At 40.6% G+C, this 23121-nt stretch overlaps 1 protein-coding gene across 1 annotated transcript in view; it reads left to right on the plus strand.

The window, feature by feature from the left end:
• IL12RB2 (interleukin 12 receptor subunit beta 2) overlaps positions 1–23121 on the plus strand; it is a 72972-nt gene that overhangs the window by 40641 nt on the left and 9210 nt on the right. The window contains exons 10-14 of the mRNA XM_060023635.1: positions 11544–11744; positions 15143–15241; positions 15332–15490; positions 19501–19638; positions 22409–22499. Coding sequence (XP_059879618.1) covers positions 11544–11744; positions 15143–15241; positions 15332–15490; positions 19501–19638; positions 22409–22499 — 688 coding nt within the window. The remainder of the gene's footprint in view (positions 1–11543; positions 11745–15142; positions 15242–15331; positions 15491–19500; positions 19639–22408; positions 22500–23121) is intronic.

Raw genomic sequence — 23121 nt, forward strand, 5'->3', positions numbered from 1 at the left:
GCCCATTCCAGCTTCTTTATTTAGATTTGGAAACAGCTTCTCAAAATGACACATTCATTATTTTAGAGTTGGCCTCTACATTATTGATTCAACAAAAATTTATTGAGATTACTATATAAGGTAACTGGAATTCACAAGAGGTAAAAAATACAGTCAAGGTCCTACAGTTATATTTTGATATTTTGTCCGGTGGGAGGGATAGACATATAAACAAGTAAACTGCAGTACAGGATAAGTGTAATATTAGAGGTGTGCACAGGGCACTCTAGGAACAGAGAAAAGCTGAAGCATGGGCTTAGAGAGGAGGCTACATGTGAACAGAAACGGAGAGACAAGATGGTGTTAGCCAGGCAAAGTAGTGCAGGTGTGCGAGCGTGAGGGTTTGCTTTAAAGTGAGGTCTGAGCAGGCATATAAGTTGAAAAGGAGAAATGGGGTGGGAAAGAGTTGAAGGTAAAGGGGAAAGGGGATCATTAATGGAATGAAGTTCCTGGGGAGCTGAAAGATGATGGGATCCAATAGCAAAAAAGATGTAAGAGACACACTTCTTCCTCTCATAATGGAAGGTGTTAAATAAGGGTGAGGCTCAATAAGGAGGAGCGTGGAGGGGTGGTAAAGTAGGATATTGAAACAGTTCTCTAGAACTGAGCTGTGACTAAGAGGGTCCTACTCCCAGAAATCTCAAGAGCCTATTGTCTCTCCTAATGCCACACCTAAACCATCCAATAAGAGTAGTTGTGCACCCCAGCGAGACCTGGAGGACAGATTTGCAAACCACATGGTCCCATCCTGGAGCCCTCTTGTCTTATGCAAATTCTGCATGATTTGTAGGAATAGCGTACCATGATTTTTGTCTCCCTCTCTTTCAATATATGTTCACACTACTCACATAAATAGCTTTCCTTCTAGGAAGAGAAAAATAACGCCCCACGAGGCAGAATTATGTTGATTTTGAGAAAGTAGGGACAACTTTTTTGTAAAAGGTATATGCCACAGCACTGCATATCAAGAAGCACTAGAATGATTTTGTTGGTTTATGATGAAAATTGAATGTGTGCTAAACCCACCAGTCAACAAGTAAAACATATTTAATATTTCAGACCAGTCCCTATGCTCAAGAATTCTTGAAACTATGACAAGAAACAGAAAGCAGTACAGCCATAAATAGAGGCCCACACAGATGTCAGAGACTGAGGCCCCAGGAGGTGATGTAACTTGGCCAAGATCATATACACAATTAGTGGCAGAGCTGGACTGAAAAACCAAGCCACCTGTCTCTTAGGTGGGCACTTTTTCCAAATACCTTATGACTCCATAGCTCTATTTAGAAGTTCTCGGTGAAAATGGAGATGGGAAGTCGAATGATAGAGGCTAAAGGAATAACTTTGAAAGGTGTCAGAGAGGTGAGTTGTTAGCAGAGTTCTAAAGGAGAGAGCATGCCCTGGCAAACATGATGGAGAGGAAATTCAGGCTGGTTCCTGCCAAGTGTGGTGACTCAGAGGCTGGGCAATGCCAGGTTGATTTACTTAGCTAACTGCAAAGAGAGCAGTGGTTAGAAAGGCTCTTTGGCTATTTTAGCCCATCATCTGGCAAAGGGTCTTGCAAACCCTAGGTGATCAATACATATTACTGAATGAATACATTTTATTCTCCAAAACAAAACAAAACAAAAGCAAACTTGTGACATAGCCAGAAAATAAGATACCAAGGCAAATGAAGATAAAGAACCAGGGCTGGGGAATTTGAGTTCCTGGCAAGGGAGCCAACACACAGGTTCCAGGCTCTCACCACCAAACCTTCCCTGAAGATAACCACAGGAGAGACAGAACTGGATGGCTGAGTGCCTGTGGATGGGTAATAGTGATGAAGGGGGAGGGCTGAGGTAGCACTTCCTGGTTGCACTCCTTTTTCTTCCCCTTGTTGCCCTGAGATGTCCATCACCTGGGCATTTTTACTATGGGCAGGAAAGTCTGGAGGGCAGGGCAGAGTAACTTCAAGGAAGCCCTGGAACCTGACAAAGAGTGCCTGTGATTTTCTTCTGCCACCCATCCCATGGCCTGGCAATTATAAAAGAGAATAACAGCCCTACCCCCCATGAAGAGCAGTGCCATCCACAGAGACATGGGTAGGTTCTGGAGCTGCCAGGTACACCTACGGGGAACAGGAGGCAGGCAGAGCTTAGGGTGAATCACTACAGGCTCCCTGGCTTTCCTCTCTGAAAAGCTCTTCCACCCCACCTAAACTTACCTGGAGGAGCATGAGCTCTGGCTAAACTTTCACTCCTCCCCCAACAGAAAAATAAAGGCCAAGGCTGCTGATCAATCCAAGAAAATAAAACATGATCCCAAAGGAGAAAATTAGTAGAAATCTGAGGGGCACAAATTCTGAGAAAGAAAGGCAGCAAATGGGACTACCTGTATGGTAGGAAGTATAACCAGCACAACAGAAAGAGCAAGAGTTTAGAATAAGCATAATAAGTATCCTTAGAAAGATAAGAGAGGATGCTAGGAACATAAATCAGAAATAAGTGGTTGTGGAAAAGGCCCAAATAAAGAGATTCAGTATGGAAAGTTCAGTTGTTGAAATAATGAACTCACCCAATGGGTTGGATTGCAGAAAGGACTCATCTGAAGATTGAAAGAGTACATGGAAGATTGGATGAGAAACTCTTTGAAAAGTCATCAAAAGGGGAAAAGAATTTGAAAAATGAGAAGACTTAAAACACTGAAAGAATAAAAAGAGAAGTAATGACAACCACCTAAAAGGAGTCCCAATAAGAGAAAAAAAGTAAATGAAAGGGAAAAAGTATTCTAAAATATTTATCAAGAATCTTATAGAATGTACTACTCTGATGCAGGATGTCAATAGTGGGGGAGGCGATGTGTGTATGTGGGCAGGGGTGTGTGGAAAATCTCTGTGCCTCCCACTCAATTTTGCCATGAACTTAAAACAGCTTTAAAAAATAAAGTCTATTAAAAAAGAAAGAAGTAATAGAAGGAAAGAATACGAGTGCAGAATGATCAAGCAGGTGTTGCTCCCAAAAATACAAAGATAGATCAGTATCAGAAAAATGCATCATTGTAATTCATTACTTTAATACTGAAAGAGAAAAAAAAGGATATGTTCTTAACAGATGTAGAAAAATATTCAGGGCTTCCCTGGTGGCGCAGTGGTTGGGAGTCCGCCTGCCGATGCAGGGGACGCGGGTTCGTGCCCTGGTCTGGGAGGATCCCACATGCCGCGGAGCGGCTGGGCCCGTGAGCCATGGCCGCTGAGCCTGTGCATCCAGAGCCTGTGCTCCGCGACGGGAGAGGCCACAGCAGTGAGAGGCCCGCGTACAGCAAAAAAATATATATATATATATTCAGTAAAGCAAAGTTTTTAGTAAATAAATAGTTTTTGTTGTTGTTGTTGTTGGGTGTTTTTTTGCGGTACGCGGACCTCTCACTGCTGTGGCCTCTCCCGTTGCGGAGCACAGGCTCCGGACGTGCAGGCTCAGCAGCCATGGCTCACAGGCCTAGCCGTTCTGCAGCATGTGGGATCTTCCCGGACCGGGGCACGAACCCAGTCCCCTGCATCGGCAGGCGGACTCTCAACCACTTCGCCACCAGGGAAGCCCAAATAAGTAGTATTTTATTACAAATAAAATCAATTTGAAAGCTATGAAGAAAAGAAAACTTTTCAGCTTTGCTAAGACTTTCTACCAAAAACATGCAGCAAGCATCATCGTAATAAAGATATGTAGGAACATTCTCTTTAAAATTACAAGATAAAAGCAAAAAAAAAAAAAAAAAAGCATAAGATTTAATTCAAAGATTGAAAAGAGAAGATATTTTAAGTGTACAGCTAATAAGATTATTACATAGAAATTTTTTAACAAGGGCAATAGACAAATTATTAGAACTCATTAGAGAGTTTAGCAGGTCTGCCAGAATAAGAATAACATACACAAATTAATACTGGAAAAAGCAGTAGAAAATAAGATGCCATTTAAATTGCAAACTAATAGTATAAAGTGTCTAGGAATTAACCTAAAAAAGAATGCATTAAAACTTTAAGGACGAATTTTTGAAATTCCATTAAAAGATATAAAAGGAGACCTAAATAATTTCAAATAGACAGTATATTTATAAATGGGACAATTTAACATTGTCTAAATTGAGCTATAAATTTAATATAATTCCAATAAAAGTACCAGCTGAAATTTTTGAGGACTCTGATAAACTGATTCTAAAAGCTATATGGAAGAATAAAGTTTCTTGAATACCCAAGTCCACTTTGTAAAAAGAAGAGCAAAATGAGGAGGGACTTTAACCACCAAATAGTCAGGTGTCACAGAGCCTCGTAATGCAACCAGTGTGTTCTGGTGAAGAAGCTGACCTAGACATAAACCCATGAATGTGTGGAACTTGGTGTGGGACAGGGATGAAACCACATTTGGAAAAATGGACTCACTGTGTGGAAAAAATAATAAAGTTTATTTCCTTAAAAAAAATACACTTTAGCTAGATTTGGATTAAAAACCTAAATGTGAAAGGTAAAACCAAAAGCCAATGGGTGGAAATGTAGTTTAGTATCTTTGTGACCCCAGAATGGAAGGATTTCATAAACAAGACTCAAAATACACAAACTGTGGATAAATTTACCCACATCAAAGTATGTTTGTGCAACAAACACATCACAAAGTTTTCAGAGATTGAAAGACTGGAGTGAGATATATTTGGTGTTGAAAACTAACAAGTGATTAATATCTAGAATATAAAAGCTATTTCTGCAAGTCAGGAAGAAGACAGGAAACACAATAGAAAAAATGAGTGAAGTATGAGAAGGGGAAAGTCACACAGCTAGTAATATGGGAAGAGAAGCTCAGCCTCATAAGAAATCAGAAAATGAAAATAAAACCACAATTAAATACCACCTTACATGTACCGGATTGGCAAAATGAGAAAGTCAGAAAATACCAAGTGCTGGTGGGGAAATGAGAACTTCTTATGCTTTTCTTGTTGGAGTGTCAACTGACTGACTATTTTAGAGATCACCCTGGCTGTATTTAGTGAAATAGGTGAATTTAGTCTATAATCAAGAAATTCTGTGCATTTAGAGAGAGAGAGAGAGAGTCACTCTTTTTTTTTTTTTAAATTGGAGTATAAAATAAATGCAGAGGAAATAGGCAAACTACCTGAAAAAGAATTCAGAGTAATGATAGTAAAGATGATCCAAAATCTTGGAAATAGAATAGAGAAAATACAAGAAACATTTAACAAGGACCTAGAAGAACTAAAGAGCAAACGAACAGTTATGAACAACACAATAACTGAAATTAAAAATACTCTAGAAGGAATCAATAGCAGAATAACTGAGGCAGAAGAACGAATAAGTGAGCTGGAAGATAGAGTGGTGGAAATAACTGCCACAGAGCAGATAAAGAAAAAAGAATGAAAAGAATGGAGGACAGTCTCAGAGACCTCTGGGACACCAATATTCGAATTATAGGCATCCCAGAAGACAAAGAAAAAAAGAAAGGGTCTGAGAAAATATTTGAAGAGATTATAGTCGAAAACTTCCCCAACGTGGGAAAGGAAATAGTTCATCAAGTCCAGGAAGCACAGAGAGTCCCATACAGGATAAACCCAGGGAGAAACATGCCGAGACACATAATCAAACTAACAAAAATTAAACACAAAGAAAAAATATTAGAAGCAGCAAGGGAAAAGCAACAAATAACATACAAGGGAATCCCCATAAGGTTAACAGCTGATCTTTCAACAGCAGTTCTACAGGCCAAAAAAGAGAGTGGCAAAATATGTTTAAAGTGATGAAAGGGGAAAACCTACAACAAAGATTACTCTACCCCGCAAGGATATCATTCAGATTCGACAGAGAAATCAAAAGTTTTACAGACAAGCAAAAGTTAAGAGAATTCAGCACCACCAAACCAACTTTACAACAAATGCTAAAGGAACTTCTCTAGGCAGGAAACACAAGAGAAGGAAAAGACTTGTAAAAACAAACCCAAAACAAGAAAATGGTAATAGTAACATACATATCAATCGTTACCTTAAGTGTAAATGGATTAAATGCCTCAAACAAAAGACACAGACTGGCTGAATGGATACAAAAACAAGACCCATATATGTGCTGTCTACAAGAGACCCACTTCAGACCTAGGGACACATACAGACTGAAAGTGAGGGGATGGAAAAAGATATTCCATGCAAATGGAAATCAAAAGAAAGCTGGAGTAGCAATACTCATATCAGATGAAATAGACTTTAAAATAAAGACTATTACAAGAGACAAGGAAGGACAATATATAATGATCAACGGATCAATCCAAGACAAAGATATAATAATTGTAAATATCTATGCATCCAACATAGGAGCACCTCAATACATAACGCAAATGCTAACAGCCATAAAAGGGGAAATCAACAGTAACACAATCATAGTAGGGGACTTTAACACCCCACTTACACCAATGGACAGATCATCCAAACAGAAATAAATAAGGAAACACAAGCTTTAAATGACACATTATACCAGATGGACTTAGTTGATATTTACAGGACATTCCACCCAAAAACAACAGAATACACTTTCTTCTCAAGTGCACACAGAACATTCTCCAGGATAGATCACATCATGTGTCACAAATCAAACCTTGGTAAATTTAAGAAAATTGAAATCGTATCAAGCATCATTTCTGACCACAACGCTATGAGACTAGATATCAATTACAGGAATAAAAACTTTTAAAATGCACACATATGGAGGCTAAACAATACGCTACTAAACAGCCAAGAGATCACTGAAGAAATCAAAGAGGAAATCAAAAAATACTGAGAAACAAGTGACAATGAAAACACGACGACCCAAAACCTATGGAACGCAGCAAAAGTAGTACTAAGAGGGAACTTTATAGCAATACAATCCTACCTCAAGAAACAAGAAAAATCTCAAATAAACAACCTAACCTTATACCTAAAGCAATTAGAGAAAGAAGAAGAAGAACAACAAAAAAAACCCCAAAGTTAGTAGAAGGAAAGAAATCATAAAGATCAGATCAGAAACAAATGAAAAACAAATGAAGGAAACAGTAGCAAAGATCAAGAAAACTAAAAGCTGGTTCTTTGAGAAGATGAACAAAATTGATAAACCATTAGCAGACTCATCAAGAGAAAAAGGGAGAAGACTCAAATCGACAGAATTAGAAATGAAAAAGGAGAAGTAACAACTGACACTGAAGAAGTACAAAGGATCATGAGAGATTACTACAAACAAGTATATGCCAATAAAATGGACAACCTGGAAGAAATGAACAAATTCTTAGAAAAACACAACCTTCTGAGACTGAACCAGGAAGAAATAGAAAATATAAACAGACCAATCACAAGCACTGAAGTTGAAACTGTGATTTAAAATCTTCCAACAAACAAAAGCCCAGGACCAGATGGCTTCACAGGTGAATTCTATCAAACATTTAGAGAAGAGCTAACACCTATCCTTCTCAAACTCTTCCAAAATATAGCAGAGGGAGGAACACTCCCCAACTCATTCTACCAGGCCACCATCACCCTGATACCAAAACCAGACAAAAATGTCACAAAAAAAGAAAACTACAGGCCAATATCTCTGATGAACATAGATGCAAAAATCCTCATCAAAATACTAGCAAACAGAATCCAAGAGCACATTAAAAGGATCATACACCATGATCAAGTGGGGTTTATTCCAGGAATGCAAGAATTCTTCAGTATAAACAACAATCAATGTGATATACCATATTAACAAACTGAAGGATATAAACCATATGATAATCTCAATAGATACAGAAAAAGTTTTTCACAAAATTCAACACCCATTTATAATAAAAACTCTCCAGAAAGTGGGCATAGAGGGAACTTACCTCAACATAATAAAGGCCATATATGACAAACCCACAGCCAACATCGTTCTCAATGGTGAAAAACTGAAACCACTTCCACTAAGATCAGGAACAAGACAAGGATGTCCACTCTCACCACTATTATTCAACATAGTTTTGGAAGTCCTAGCCACAGCAATCGGAGAAGAAAAAGAAATAAAAGGAATCCAAATTGGAAAAGAAGATGTAAAACTGTCACTGTTTGCAGATGACATGATACTATACATAGAGAACCCTAAAGATGCTACCAGAAAACTTCTAGAGCTAATCAATGAATTTGGTAAAGTAGCAGGATACAAAGTTAATGCACAGAAATCTCTTGCATTCTTATACACTAATGATGAAAAATCTGAAAGAGAAATTAAGGAAACACTCCCATTGACCATTGCAACAAAAAGAATAAAATACCGAGGAATAAACCTACCTAAGGAGACAAAAGACCTGTATGCAGAAAACTATGACACTGATGAAAGAAATTAAAGGTGATAGAAACAGATGGGGAGATAGACCACGTTCTTGGATTGGAAAAATCAACATTGTGAAAATGACTATACTACCCAAAGCAATCTACAGATTCAATGCAATCCCTATCAAACTACCAGTGGTATTTTTCACAGAACTAGAACAAAAAATTTCACAATTTGTATGGAAACACAAAAGACCCCGAATAGCCAAAGCAATCTTGAGAAAGAAAAACGGAGCTAGAGGAATCAGGCTCCTGGACTTCAGACTCTACTACAACACTACAGTAATTAAGACAGTATGGTACTGGCACAAAAACAGAAATATAGATCAATGGTACAGGATAGAGAGCCCAGAGATAAACCCACGCACTTATGGTCACCTTATCTTTGACAAAGGAGGCAAGAATATACAATGGAGAAAAGACAGCCTCTTCAATAAGTGGAGCTGGGAAAACTGGACAGCTACATGGAAAAGAATGAAATTAGAACACTCCCTAACACCGTACACAAAAATAAACTCAAAATGGATTAAAGACCTAAATGTAAGGCCAGACACTATAAAACTCTTTGAGGAAAACATAGGCAGAACACTCTTTGACATAAATCACAGCAAGATTTTTTTGACCGACCTCCTAGAGTAATGGAAATAAAATAAAAAATAAACAAATGGGGCCTAATGAAACTTAAAAGCTCTTGCACAGCAAAGGAAACCATAAACAAGACGAAAAGACAACCCTCAGAATGGGAGAAAATATTTGCAAACAAAGTAACTGACAAAGGATTAATCTCCAAAATATATAAGCAACTCATGCAGCTCAATATCAAAACAACAAACAATCCAATCTAAAAATGGGCAGAAGACCTAAATAGACATTTCTCCAAAGAAGACATACAGATTGCCAACCGACATGTGAAAAGATGCTCAACATCACTAATCATTAGAGAAATGCAAATCAAAACCACAATGAGGTATTACCTCACATCAGTCAGAATGGCCATCATCAAAAAATCTACAAACAATAAATGCTGGAGAGGGTGTAGAGAAAAGGGAACCCTCCTGCACTGTTGGTGAGAATATTAATTGATACAGCCACTTTGGAGAACAGTATGGACGTTCCTTAAAAAACTAAAAATAGAACTATTATATGACCCAGCAATCCCACTACTGTGCATATACCCTGAGAAAACCATAATTCAAAAAGAGTCATGTACCACAGTGTTCATTGCAGCACTATTTACAATAACAAGGACTTGGAAGCAACCTAAGTGTCCATCGACAGATGAATGGATAAAGAAGATGTGGCACATATATACAATGGAATATTACTCAGCCATAAAAAGAAATGAAATTGAGTTATTTGTAGTGAGGTGGATGGACCTAGAGTCTGTCATACAGAGTGAAGTCAGAAAGAGAAAAACAAATACCGTATGCTAACGCACATATATGGAATCTAAAAAAATGGTACTGATGAACCTAGTGGCAGGGCAGGAATAAAGATGCAGACGTAGAGAACAGACTTGAGGACACCGGAGGGGAAGGGGAAGGTGGGATGAAGTGAGAGAATAGCACTGACATCTATACACTACCAAATGTAAAATGGATAGCTAGTGGGAAGCATCTGCATAGCACAGGGAGATCAGCTCAATGCTAGAGGGGTGGGATAGGGAGGATGGGAGGGAGGCTTAAGAGGGAGGGGATATGAACATATATGTATACTTATAGCTGATTCACTTTGTTGTACAACAGAAACTAACGCAACATTGTAAAGCAATTATACTCCAATAAAGATATTAAAAAATTTTTTTAATATATTGGAGTATAGTTGCTTTACAATATTGTGTTAGTTTCTGCTGTACAGCAAATTGAATCAGTTATACATATATATATATATATATATATATATATATACACTCTTTTTTAGATTTCCTTCCCATTTAGGTCACCACAGAGCACTGAGTAGAGGTTCCTGTGCTATACAGCAGATTCTCATTAGTTATCTGTTTTATATATAGTAGTGTATATATGTCAATCCCAATCTCCCAGTTCATCCCACCCACCCTTTCCCTCCTTGATAACCATAAGTTTGTTTTCTAATCTGTGACTCAGTTTTTGCCCTGCAGATAAATTCATCTGAACAATTTTTCTAGATTCCATATATAAATGATATATGATATTTGTCTTTCTCTTTCTGACTTACTTCACTCTATATGACAATCTCTAGGTCCATCCACATTGCTGCAAATGGCATTATTTCGTTCCTCTTTATGGCTGAGTAATATTCCATTGTATTAATATATATGTACCACATCTTCTTTATCCATTCCTCTGTCGATGGACATTTAGGTTGCTTCCATGTCCTGGCTATTGTAAACATGAATATCGGGGTGCATGCATCCTTTCAAGTCATGGTTTTCTCTGGATATATGCACAGAAGTGGGATTGCTGGGTCATATGGTAGCTCTATTTTTAGTTTTTTAACGAACCTTCATACTGTTCTCCATAGTGGCTTTACCAATTTACATTCCCACCAACAGTGTAGGAGGGTGAGAGAGACACTTTTGCACAGGCACACATGAGGACATGCTAGAGAATGTTCATTGCATCCTTGTTTGTGTTGGCAAAAAGTTGGAAGGAAGCTACTGCTTGTCACTTGGAGACTGGACAAAGACAGGGTTGAGGCAGCAGTCTGAAGGAATGAGCTGGATTTTCATATAGCAGCAGGATGGATGTATCCTGGAAACATAATGTTGAGTGAAATAAAAAGTTAGCAAATGCATTAGATTTACTCCAAACATGTTTCATGAAAATTCAACACACCAGCATAAAGCAACACTAATTCTCAAGGACACATATATATGTAAATAAACATATGGGAGGTGGATTAGAAGGATGCATATTATATTCACTAGAGCAGGTACCTTTGGGGACACAGAAATGGGAAGTGAAATGGAAGGTGAAGGGGAAAATAATTTCATAAATAACACTACATAGGGTCCTGGCACTGATCTGAGAAGCTGGATGAACAAAATCTGTGAACCTGCAGTTCTTTAAAAGAAATCGGTTCTTGCTACAACTTTGCTGGGTTGAGTTGTTGTTTTCTATGTCTTTATCCACTGTGATTTTTATTTTTACTCCTCCCCCTCTTTCCCCATAAAGGGTTGCTGGCTCCTCAACAGGTCTCAGCAAACTCAGAGGGCGTGGACAACCTCATGGTGACATGGACACCTCCAGAGAAAGCTGCCGCTGCTGTGCAGGAGTATGTGGTGGAATGGAGGGAACTCCATCCGGGGGCCAGCACGCAGCCCCCTCTAGGCTGGCTGTGGAGTCCCCCCTACAACCTGTCTGCTCTGATTTCAGGTACTTAATTATTCACCTTCCTTCTAGAGGGTTTCTAAGTTCACGTTTTTTGAGGAAATTGCAGGTGGGAACCCAGAGTCATGCCTTCAGTTACAGGCAGCTGCATGAGAAGAAGGATAGTGATGACCTAGAGCCCATCAGGATGCACCACTGCAGCCATAGAAGACTCACTGATTAACTAAAAACTCTAGAATTTATGGAAAACTTATGTGCCTGATACAGTGCCGTATAAGATGACTGAATAATGAACCCAACAAGCATGGCTGAGAGCTAAGTAGTAGCCAGTCAGTGTGATGGACACCATGCATTTGGGAGTTCATTTCATTTTGAGAACAGTCATGTGTAGCAAGACTTATTATACCCATTGTACAGATGAGGAAACCAGAAGATCTTTCATTTCCAATTCTGCTACTTACTAGTTGTGTGATAACAAATCCAGAATTATCTATATGATAATTGGTGTCTCTAGTCCTCAAATTCTGAATCTGTCAGTGGTTAAAATCAAGTGATAGAAAGTGTCTGAAAATGTATTCAAATAATTGGACAGAAGTTAATCAATGCCTTTTCTTTTTTTTTTACAATTTCATTTTACCCTTGGAGCAAGCACATCCTAAATTTCTGTATCATGCAATATGAATTTAAACGAAAAAGAAATCTCACAAATAGTCACCCATTCAATCCTGAGCATAAACCGCATTGGACAATTGGAAAACAAGGTAGCCAAAGGCTCATTTAATCATTTTTATAAATGATTGTTGTGGTGCACATCTTCCTCCCATCAGAGTCTGACACTTGCCCTTTAGCTTTCATCATAGCAATCCCTAAATGGGGCTTGCCATTCCTGACCAGTGAAAAGAATCCTTAACCTCTTCTCTCAGAGGAGAGATCTAGTCCTAGTCACACAGCAGGCAGTTGACATTTGCCAAACAAACGTTAAAGGGCAAGGTCTCAGGTTTATTTTTTTTCAAGTTCTTAATTCACAAACTCTGAAGTGTCTTACTTTGTCTGTTAGCCACAGTCAGCTTCTTCTTTTTTTATTTTTTTTATTTTTATTTTTGGCTGTGTTGGGTCTTTGTTGCTGCACGCAGGCTTTCTCTAGTTGCGGCGAGTGGGGGCTACTCTTCGTTGCGGTGCGCGGGCTCCTCATTGCGGTGGCTTCTCTTGTTGCGGAGCACGGGCTCTAGGCGTGCGGGCTTCAGTAGTTGCAGCAGTGGGGCTCAGTAGTTGTGACTTGCGAGCTCTAGAGCGCAGGCTCAGTAGTTGTGGCACACAGGCTTAGTTGCTCTGTGGCATGTGGGATCTTCCCGGACCAGGGCTCGAACCTGTGTCCCCTGCATTGGCAGGCAGATTCTTAACCACTGCACCACCAGGGAAGCCCCACAGTCAGCTTCTAAGATTGTTTTGTGTTTAAAGTACTCAGAGGCCTCCCTTACTTACCGATGAATATGTTACCAAAAACCTATTAGTGAAATTCTTCTTATTTTAATTTTCCCAAAGAGAAATGGTATTATTTGCATATCAAAGTTAGGTTAGTTAGGGCTTCCCTGGTGGCTCAGTGGTTGAGGTTCCGCCTGCCGATGCAGGGGAGGTGGGTTCGAGCCCCGGTCCACAAGGATCCCGCATGCCGCGGGGCGACTAGGCCCGTGAGCCATGGCCACAGAGCCTGCGCGTCCGGAGCCTGTGCTCCGCAATGGGAGAGGCCGCAGCAGTGAGAGGCCCACGTACCGCAAAAACAAAACAAACAAACAACAACAACAAAAAGAGTATGGGCTTCATCCACCAGCAGCAAAGGCTAAGGAATTTTTGAGGTAGGGAGCAGACAATGATTAGGGGGTGTTCATGTAAGAATTAGCCAGTAAAACAGGAGTTCCTAAGGTCAGGACTGGGGAACAAGCTTGCTAGGGCTCTGCTCTTCATAGAAAGGAATATGTCAGCTAAGTTATGGAGCCACATTTTCCTCCCTCCTCCACTAAGGGTAGGCTGTTCATAAGAAGGAACCCACAGCTTCTGATGCAGCAGCTCCCCAAGGCCTCTGCCCTGAACTCACACTTTGCATGGCAAAATGCAACGAAACCATTTGCCTAATGAGCTCATCTGGAACTCCCACATGGCACAGTGGTTGGTGGGTCCCTTCCAGAACTAGCGACAGAGCAGCCAGGCACCAGCCTCTCCCAAATGAAATGATTCCATATTCCGTGTTGCCCTCGGAGCTTCTGGGTCTGGAGGCTACCCACAAAGTATCTCTGGATTACAGGACTAAGCTGATTGCAGCCTCACTCCATTTCACTCGGTTCATGGATACGAGTTGGAACTCACCCATGGTGTGAGTTTTGATTTCCTCGTGGTCCCTTCTGACGGTACTGGTTGCACGTCTGCGCTTCATATACTACCTACTTGCTGGAATATTTAAGGGACAACGGATTTTTATATAACACACACACTAGTAAATTATTTTGTGATGTAAAATTCTTCTTCCCAAAAAAGAAAATGTTAAACCCTAATCGATTGTCAGTGTAGGGGACCAGACCTACCTATGGCAGGGCATTGAACAATATGGGAGAGAGTCCTTACCCTGACCACATGAGACTACAGTTAGGTACCTAACAGAAATAATCTTTTTCCTTTAAAGTTTCATTGGGAGTTTAAAGATATGTCATGGGCAGTATCTATGAGAGGGGACTTTTCTTTACAGGAAGTAGAAATCTGAGATTCATGGAAATAGGGAGTTCGGGAAGGGAAGAGTGACTTGCCAATAAACTTCATGACTGACAGAAAACTGCCAAGTGTGGCACTTTAAAAGCTAGGAAGGAGGGCTTCCCTGGTGGTGCAGTGGTTGAGAGGGATGCAGGGGACACGGGTTCGTGCCCCGGTCCGGGAGGATCCCACATGCCGCGGAGCGTCTGGGCCCGTGAGCCGTGGCCGCTGAGCCTGCGCGTCCGGAGCCTGCGCGTCTGGAGCCTGTGCTCCACAACGGAAGAGGCCCGCGTACCGCAAAAAAAAAAAAAAAAAAAAAGTTAGGAAGGAGTATTAACATTCCCAGGTATCTTCCTAATCTTCCAAGCTGTGAAACAACTGAGATCTGAGTGGAACATGGTACGAGGAGTGGGGGAAGGGGGGGAACAAGGGGTAGATTGCACTGAGCACCCCTGATTAGTCACGCCTGAACATGTCATCCCATGTTGCCCTGTCAGAGCCTGATAAGCATCTAGGGAATTAGAAGAGCCGTTCCGGTGCTATGTCTGCAAAACACCACCCTTACTTTTCTGTAAACAGCAAATAATTTATTTGTAAAAGTCAAAGTTTTTCCTTGAAGGTGAGTTTTGTTTCAAAAGCTGTCTGTGTGGTTTTCTTTAAATCCTTGTTTCACCCGGAGTAGCGTCTGTCTTTATGTCTTGCAGAAAACATAAAACCCTACATCTGTTATGAAATCCGCGTGCATGCACTTTCAGGGGACCAGGGAGGATGCAACTCCATCCGGGGTAACTCTAAGCACAAAGGTGAGTCTTGGGACCTTTTGCCCAATTTTGCTGTAGTTTAATGGTTTGGATTTGGAGGGTGACAAAAGCCTCCTGTGTTCTACTTCACAGCACCACTGAGTGGCCCCCACATTAATGCCATCTCAGAGGAAAAAGGGAGCATTTTAATTTCATGGAACGAAATTCCAGCCCGGGAGCAAATGGGCTGCATCCTCCATTACAGGATATATTGGAAGGAACAGGACTCCGATTCCCAGCCTCAGCTTTGTGGTATGTGTGAGAAACAAAGCCAGCAGGGTCTTTCTTGTTTAGATGTTGGGAAAACACAAGGGTGTGCAAGTGCTAGCACCATACCTGGCACTTAGGAGGTGCTCCATATATGTGAAATTAATTGAATGAAGAAAAATAGACATCTAAACACACACACACACTCACACGCACAAAGTTACTGAATATGTGTTACGTGCCAAGCAAACTGAAGAAATGAAGTTACTGGACGAGGCTTTCAAGGAGCTTACTCATATGGGGAGATAGCATTTCAAAAAGCAATAAGCGTGCGTTGATACTATTACATAGACCCTTGAGGCTTGCAGGAAATGCATTTGGAGAATCTTCGAATCACCACACTTGCAAATATCATCATAGCATATTATTTTCTCCTTAAATGGATAAAATACAATTTAAGTAACTCCTTATGACCCGTAATTATGCTGTAAGACTAAAGCAATTAAATTCTGGCTGGAGCATTATCTCAAATGATTTCATCACTCGTTCACCGAGCAGTTCCAAGTCACTTGCCAGATTTAATGTTCTAATCTTTGATTTACTCAGTTTTGTTTTGTTTTTCCTGGCTTGAGCTTCCCTTTAGTATTTCATAGGCAGCTGGCTTTCTTTCGGGAGCATTTATCATAAAGAAGCAACCATTTTATTCCTTCGTGAGAACTATTAGGTCCAAGAAGAATGTAACAAAGCCAGCCTGAGATGTAGGTGTCAGAGGGCTGCCTGCAGAGTGATTTTTACCTGGGAAACCTGAGGAATTGGTCCTCTCTCTTGACCTTAGATCTGCAGTACTGCTTCTCTAAAAGTTATGACTTTTAAAGCTAATTAATTTCTTATTACATAAATAATACTTGTATATAGTAAAAGCATTCAAATAGTTCAAAAAGATATAAAGTGGAAATTATCCCTTCCTCCATACTTAGGCTGTTAGCAGTTCTTTGTGTGTTCGTCCAGAAAAAAACTTAATGCATACACTAGCATACATTTGGGATAAACATCTGTATTCTGATCTGCACCTTACTTTTGCCTCTCAATAATGCATACTGAGATCTTTCCACATCAATCCATGTGGACTTGTCTCATTCTTTTTTTTAACAGCTTTATAGTATTCCACTGTAAGATCTTACAATAATCAGCTTAATAATCCACCATTGTTAAATACAGCAGATCACTGAACAGAACTGCTCCCCACTGTCGGGGTCAGTTCTGAAATGCACCAAAGGTGATGAATCAATTGATCTCGTCATGAGCCATTTGGAATACTTCATATGAAATTTGCTCCCCCCTCAATTTTTCATTTTGACAGAATTTAAACCAAGATACTTATTTACAACAAGATCAACATGGTTAGATGGTTCTTAAATCTGCTCTTGTAGATGTTGAAGAAATTACCTACCTTTTTTGCACCAAATCTGATGAATCTAAAGTCTGTGTAAGGTTATTTTAAAATAAGTTTAAAGGGGAGAAGGTGCAGATTCAAAGCCCTGTTTTGTACCAGTTTTAGATGGTTTCCCTTTTAGCACTTACAGATGAACAAAGACCTGTTCCCTATCTTCGGAGAGCTCACAGTGCACCCAGGGAGATGGAAAAGTACTCAAAAGTGATATGTAAGTGCTGTAATCAAGGACTGACACCTACTATTGCATTGGGCAACCAGAAATCATTGGCAAATCCACAAGTGCCATTTCTAGAGAGTGGTAGAGGGCAGTAGGTTGAGGAGGAGGGAAAAAGAAAGCACATCAGCAAAAGGAGGATGGAGTTCCGAGGCGTCTTCTGTCACGGCCCCTAACAGCACAAGCAGGGTGCAGTAGGAACACTTCGCCTGCCTGGGCAGGTGAGCGGGGTAGCCCTGGGGCGGGGCATCTGCATTCCCCAGGTGATTTGGGTCCACAGCCACTCCTCTGGAAGTTTGTTGATACTGCCATGTGCACTGCTCTATGGGCACACACATTCTACTTATCGCTTGGCTGTTTTTGCCAACATGAGGGCAGAAGCCATGGCAGTTAGCTCACCATTGTCTCCCCCCTACCTATAATACAGCCAAGCACCCAGTAGGTGCTTAATAAAAATAGTATTTTTTGAGTAACAAATGGGTTAATACTGCCGTGGGCTTTGTCAAACCAATGCAGATGTTTAGATAAAAGCTGATTTCCAGGCGCCATGCAGCTGTTTTGCCTGGTACCACTTGACCTTCTTACTGGTGACCTTTCAGATGATTGGCAACCATCACATCTCCCTAAACTGGTGCCTTTGTCATTTAACCACCTTAAACCTAAAGTTTCAGATCCAAGAACAGAATGGCCTCCTTTATCTCTGCCAGAGATCACAGCCCAGACAAGGCAGCAGAACCAGTATTTCCTGCATGACTTCTTTCTTCCTTTACTTGCCTCAACCTATTTGCCAGCCAAACTGCTGACACCATCACCTTCCTCTTGGCTTCCCCCATAGTTTCTATTCTTATTCTTCAAATATACACATGCGCATGTATCTGTGTTTGCGTGTAAACTTTTTTGGCCCAAAAAATCATTCAAACTCCTTCCCTTGTATTCCAACGGCTCATTCACTTCTGGAGTTAAGGATGCCCTAACACAGTTGGATGACTGACTCCCTGATGCTCGCCTATGCTTTGCTGCAGAAAGATGAGCAGAAAGTCTCTCCCAAATTATTGTTTTAGTCCCCTGCCTTGGGAATAAGAGACATTTTAGTGTAATCATAGAGCTGAAGTCTGTGCAAGCAATTTCATCAGGTTAAAGTAGGCTTGGGAATTTTCCACATGGTACTTTTTCTCAAAAGGATGTAAAATATAGAAATTGCTCTGATAGTCACAGCTGTTAAATGATCTGCTCAGGCCTCAGCTCCTTTGGGTGGAGTGGATGCAATAATACAGGGTTCCATCTTGCTGGTCACACATAGTAAGTAGGGGTGAGTGAGTGTAAGGGGTCTGTTTTCCCTACTAGATGGTGAACTCTTTGAGGCAGATTCTGTGCCTTGGTGCCTTGTCCAGGGCAAACACTCAATAAATATGTGTGACTGTTGAAATAAATTCAGCAAACAGGGTCGAGCTCTGACTTGCCCTGGGGTTTGTGAGACAGTAACTAATGTTGAGGCACAAAGTGCTGAGTTCTAGTTTCCACTTTGATCACCAGCACACACACAGGTCTGCTGAGCAAACCAGTAGGCTACACCTGTCAAAGTTCTTGCCTCGATTCTATAGCCCCCCTCAGTTTTTGAGAGGTCACTCCAAAACTCACACCCAGCAGATCCGTGGAGGAGGAGACTGCCTATTTACTAAAGGCTACCGATATTCATATCTCTTGGAGGAAAAAAACAGCATCAACACATTGCTCAAAAACCAAAGTCTTACTTGCTGAGAACCTGCAGGGGTGTTAAAAGCATAAAGAACTGACAGTCTAGCCTTGAACTACCAAAATAAATCTAAGTACCATTGTTCTCATTTTTTAGATTTTATGTCAAATTGAAGCAGATCAATGATTAAACCCACTATGACCAGTACCCAGAACTTACCAAAAAATAAAAAAGAAAGTCAGAATTAATAAATGTTATTAAATGTCTATTTCATTAATTGCTAAACTTAGCTTGCTTAAAAATTCCGTTGAAAATAATTTGTACATTTAGTTTCCTCCCCAGGAGTTCTCAAATATACCTGATAAATGTCGGAAACATTATAGTCATAGGAAATAGAAGAAGTTACTACAGCTAAATAGTTTCAAAAGCAAAATAATAAAAATTCTTTGAAAAGATTTTACCACAGGAAAAAAATGTAATTCTTCTGATATGCTGTGAAGTGGTGCTGTCATAAATGACAGTGCCTAGGGCCTTTTAAAGTGTTAAGTATTAATGAATTAGGACTACTTTAAAGCAGCAATGTGCTTTCCTCTTTCAAATTAAATGAAGCATTAACAAATAAAAATGAGTAAGAGCCCACATTCAGATATTTCCTTTAATTTGTGCCTTAACCTTTATATTTATCTTCCTTTCAGAAATTCCCTATAGGGTCTCCCCAAATTCTCATCCCATAGACAGCCTGCGGCCCAGAGTGACATACATTCTATGGATGACAGCTCTGACAGCTGCTGGTGAAAGCCCCCAAGGAAATGAAAGAGAATTTTGTCTGCAAGGTAAGAACCACCCTTAGAGAGGGCAAGTCCACTGTGAATTCCTATACAGGCGTATACTCCCACTACTTGATATGGAGATTATCAGATTTCCTGTAATTCACTAATTACTTTCTTGCTGCTATACCTTTGCACTTCCTATTTCCTCTAACCAGAGTGCCCTACCATTACATTGTCTGCTTGGAGACAGTGTCTACTCGTTTTTCTAAACTCAGCAAAAATGTTGCCCCCTCCAGAAAGCCTTCCCAAATGCACATCCATATTTCCTTCATAATGCGCTATACTTGACCCCTATTCAAAACTCTGAATCCAACAGGCAGGGACTAGTATCTGTTTAATCTCTATCATCAAGGTCTAGAATGGCACCCAGCACATAGTACTTGTTAAATGAATATCTGTTCAATGAATGATGAGAATAATCCCAAAAATAATACAGCTACTGCATATCAGATAGTTATGTGCCAGGCACTGTGTTAAGCTCTTTGAATACTGCATCAGTTTGCTGGGGCTCTTGTAACGAAGTACCACAAACTGAGTGGCTTAAACAACAGAAATTCATTTCCTCACAGTTCTGGAGGCTGGAAGTCTGAGATCAAGGTGTCAACAGAGTTGGCTTTCTCCAAGGGCTATGAGAGAATCTGTTCCACGCCTCTCACCTAGCGACTGGGGGCAATCTTCGGCATTCCTTGGTTTCTAGATCTCTACCTTCATCTCACTTAAAGTTTTCCTTGTGTGTTTCTCTTTGTTCAAAATTGCCCTTTTTACAAGGATACCAGTCATGTCAGACTAGGGGCCACCCTACTCCAGCCTGACCTGTCTTAACTAATTACCTCTGCAATGACCCTATTTACAAATAAGGTCACTTTCTGAGGTACTTACTGAGTTAGAACTTCAATATATGAATTTTGGGGGTGGGAGGACACAATTCAACACATGTAACACATACGTTTACTCGTTTAATCCTGCCCACAACCAAGTAATGTGACTGCTTTACATGCCTGTACCTGGCCATACTACCAGGCACTCAATACGAAATGAATAAAAGAATGAGAGATTATGATGCCTTTTTACAGGTGTGAGGTACAAAAAGATTACCCAAGGTCTTAGAGGTGGCAAGTGGCAGAACTACAAATCAGACACAGATTTGAGTTTCTTAAGTTAAATTTGAGTATGTGACGAAGTGACCCAGCTAACATGAGTTTCTCTCCACTGGCTAAATTATGCTTTTCTCTCTGGCAGCCCCTGTTTGCATCTGCTCTAAGCATAAAACAAGCTGTTCTTGCTTTATGACATGGAGTATCAAGTTAATCATTCAGGACTTTGTTGTTCTATGCCAGATACTTCTCCACTGGGGAAAGTGACAAGCCCTCTTCTCAAGCACTCCCATGAAAGTTAACTTGTGAGCAATTAATTGGACTAAGGACTCAGCATCTTTCTACTCCTGGTACTCCAGACTCGTCCCATCTGCCCGGAAAGAAAGGCAGATGCTAACGAAATGTCAGATTGTGCCGATTGTGTGGGGTGGTAACAAGGTTTCCTGCATTAACTCCCCTGTTCAGCCCTGGGAAAAGCCCCTGTCACAAGGGCTAGCAGGTCTCTGGCCGCTAGTGGCCCCTGGTCACCCTCCCTCCCACCCTGTTCTTCACTCTATCAGAAGAATCTTTCTACAAGATCCCTGTTGCTACATTCTACCTCCTGTTGCAACCCATCGGTGGTTCCCCACGGGCTTTCAAGCTAGAATTTAAACTGCTTTGTTACCAAGCCCTGCACGACCTGGTCCTGTTCATCCATCTAGCTTTGTTGTCTGCCGCATACTCATCATTCATACTGGAAAGCAAGGCCAGACTATTTGCGGTTGCTGAAGCACTCGCTCTTTCCTCCTTCCGTGCTTGCTGTCTAGTCTGCACTTCCCTAATTTGTCCACTTAGCCAACTCCTAGCCATCCGACTCTAAACTTTTGACATCCTGCCTTTTGGGAAACCTTCCTGAGCTGCTCGTGAAGCCATTTCCCATGCTGTTCTCTGTGACACAGCCTTGTACATGCTGTTTTTACATGTATCGCGTGGCATCATGGTTTACTGTTTACGTGTTTACACATCTGTCTCCTGGACTGTCTTCAGAGCCTATGTCCCATTCACCTGTGTATTACAGCACCTAATCTGGCCTGTTACATGGTTTACGTTCAATACATGTTGGATGAATTAATGAAAAATTCCAACACGTAGTGAAATATTTACATGTCATAGGAAGGAATCAGAACAATTTCAAAGACCCTAGGTAGACAGAGGGCTTATCCAATGGTTTGGTAAAATTAATAGCTACCATTTCTTGAGGCCTCCTCTGTTCAAGTACATGGCTGTGCCCTTTAAATACACCATCTCTAATGTTCACAACAACCTGCAAGGTAGATGTCATCGTTCACCTTTTGTAGATCAGGAATCTGAGGTCCACACATCAGTCAGCGGCAGAGTTAGGAATGGAATCCAGGGCTTCCAGTTCACAACCAGTGCTTTGTATACCACACTCCCTTTCCTTCTGCACCTATTAGAGGAAGAAGCCCTTGTAGGGCTGGAGCTCCTTCCTTTGAACCTTAGTATTGGCCCCTTTGGGCCCTTTCTTCCTTCTTCAATGGGCGAAAGAGAGTTGGCCTTGTTCCTGAGTCTAGCTATCCAGGAGCTGTGGGTAAAGCCCAGCGGGTTCACACAACAGTCAGTATTTAGAAATGTTCATTGACGATAACTCAGTCACAGGGTATGCTAACTTTTCATTTCAGGTAAAGCCAATTGGAGCACATTTGTGGCACCAAGCATTTGCATGGGTGTCATCATGATGGGCGTTCTCTCAGTGCGTTGCTTCCGGCAAAAGTAAGTTCATTACACCTGCCAACTTTGGTAAATTTTTTTTTTTTTTCATATAATAGCTGTTGCTGCTATGGGTCAAAAAAATGGTTACTCTCCTACATCGCTGGTAGCACACTAAATATAGTCACCTTTTTGGGGTGACAGTATATGTTTAATTTTAAAAAATATTAAACATTTCACCTAGCAATTCCCATCTAAGTATATCATAGGTATATACAGATATTTAGTGGCAACTATGTTCACTGAAGTATCGTTCATAGAAGGAAAACAATTTGAAGCAACCTAAATGCCTAACGACGTGGGATTGGTTAAATAAATCACAGTATATTTCATGCTATACAGCATACTATGCATTCATTAAAGATGTAGAAGAAAATTAAATGGTATGAATATTTGCTATATTACATTTTAAAAAGCAGGTTGCAAAACATGTACTTTCATTTTTAAAAAATAGTGCATACACACGTGCCCACAGACACGCAAGTTATATTAGTTAGCACTTAATTTGGTTGTATGTAACATAAAAATATGACAAATGAGCTAAGTTTCTCACCCAGGTAAAGTAAGTAAACTCAGGTAACGGCTGGTGTAGGAGGTCCCCAGTCATCAGAGACCTAGGCTCCTT

Source organism: Delphinus delphis, chromosome 1 (assembly GCF_949987515.2).
Source record: "Delphinus delphis chromosome 1, mDelDel1.2, whole genome shotgun sequence".
NCBI classification, from domain to species: Eukaryota; Metazoa; Chordata; class Mammalia; order Artiodactyla; family Delphinidae; genus Delphinus; species Delphinus delphis.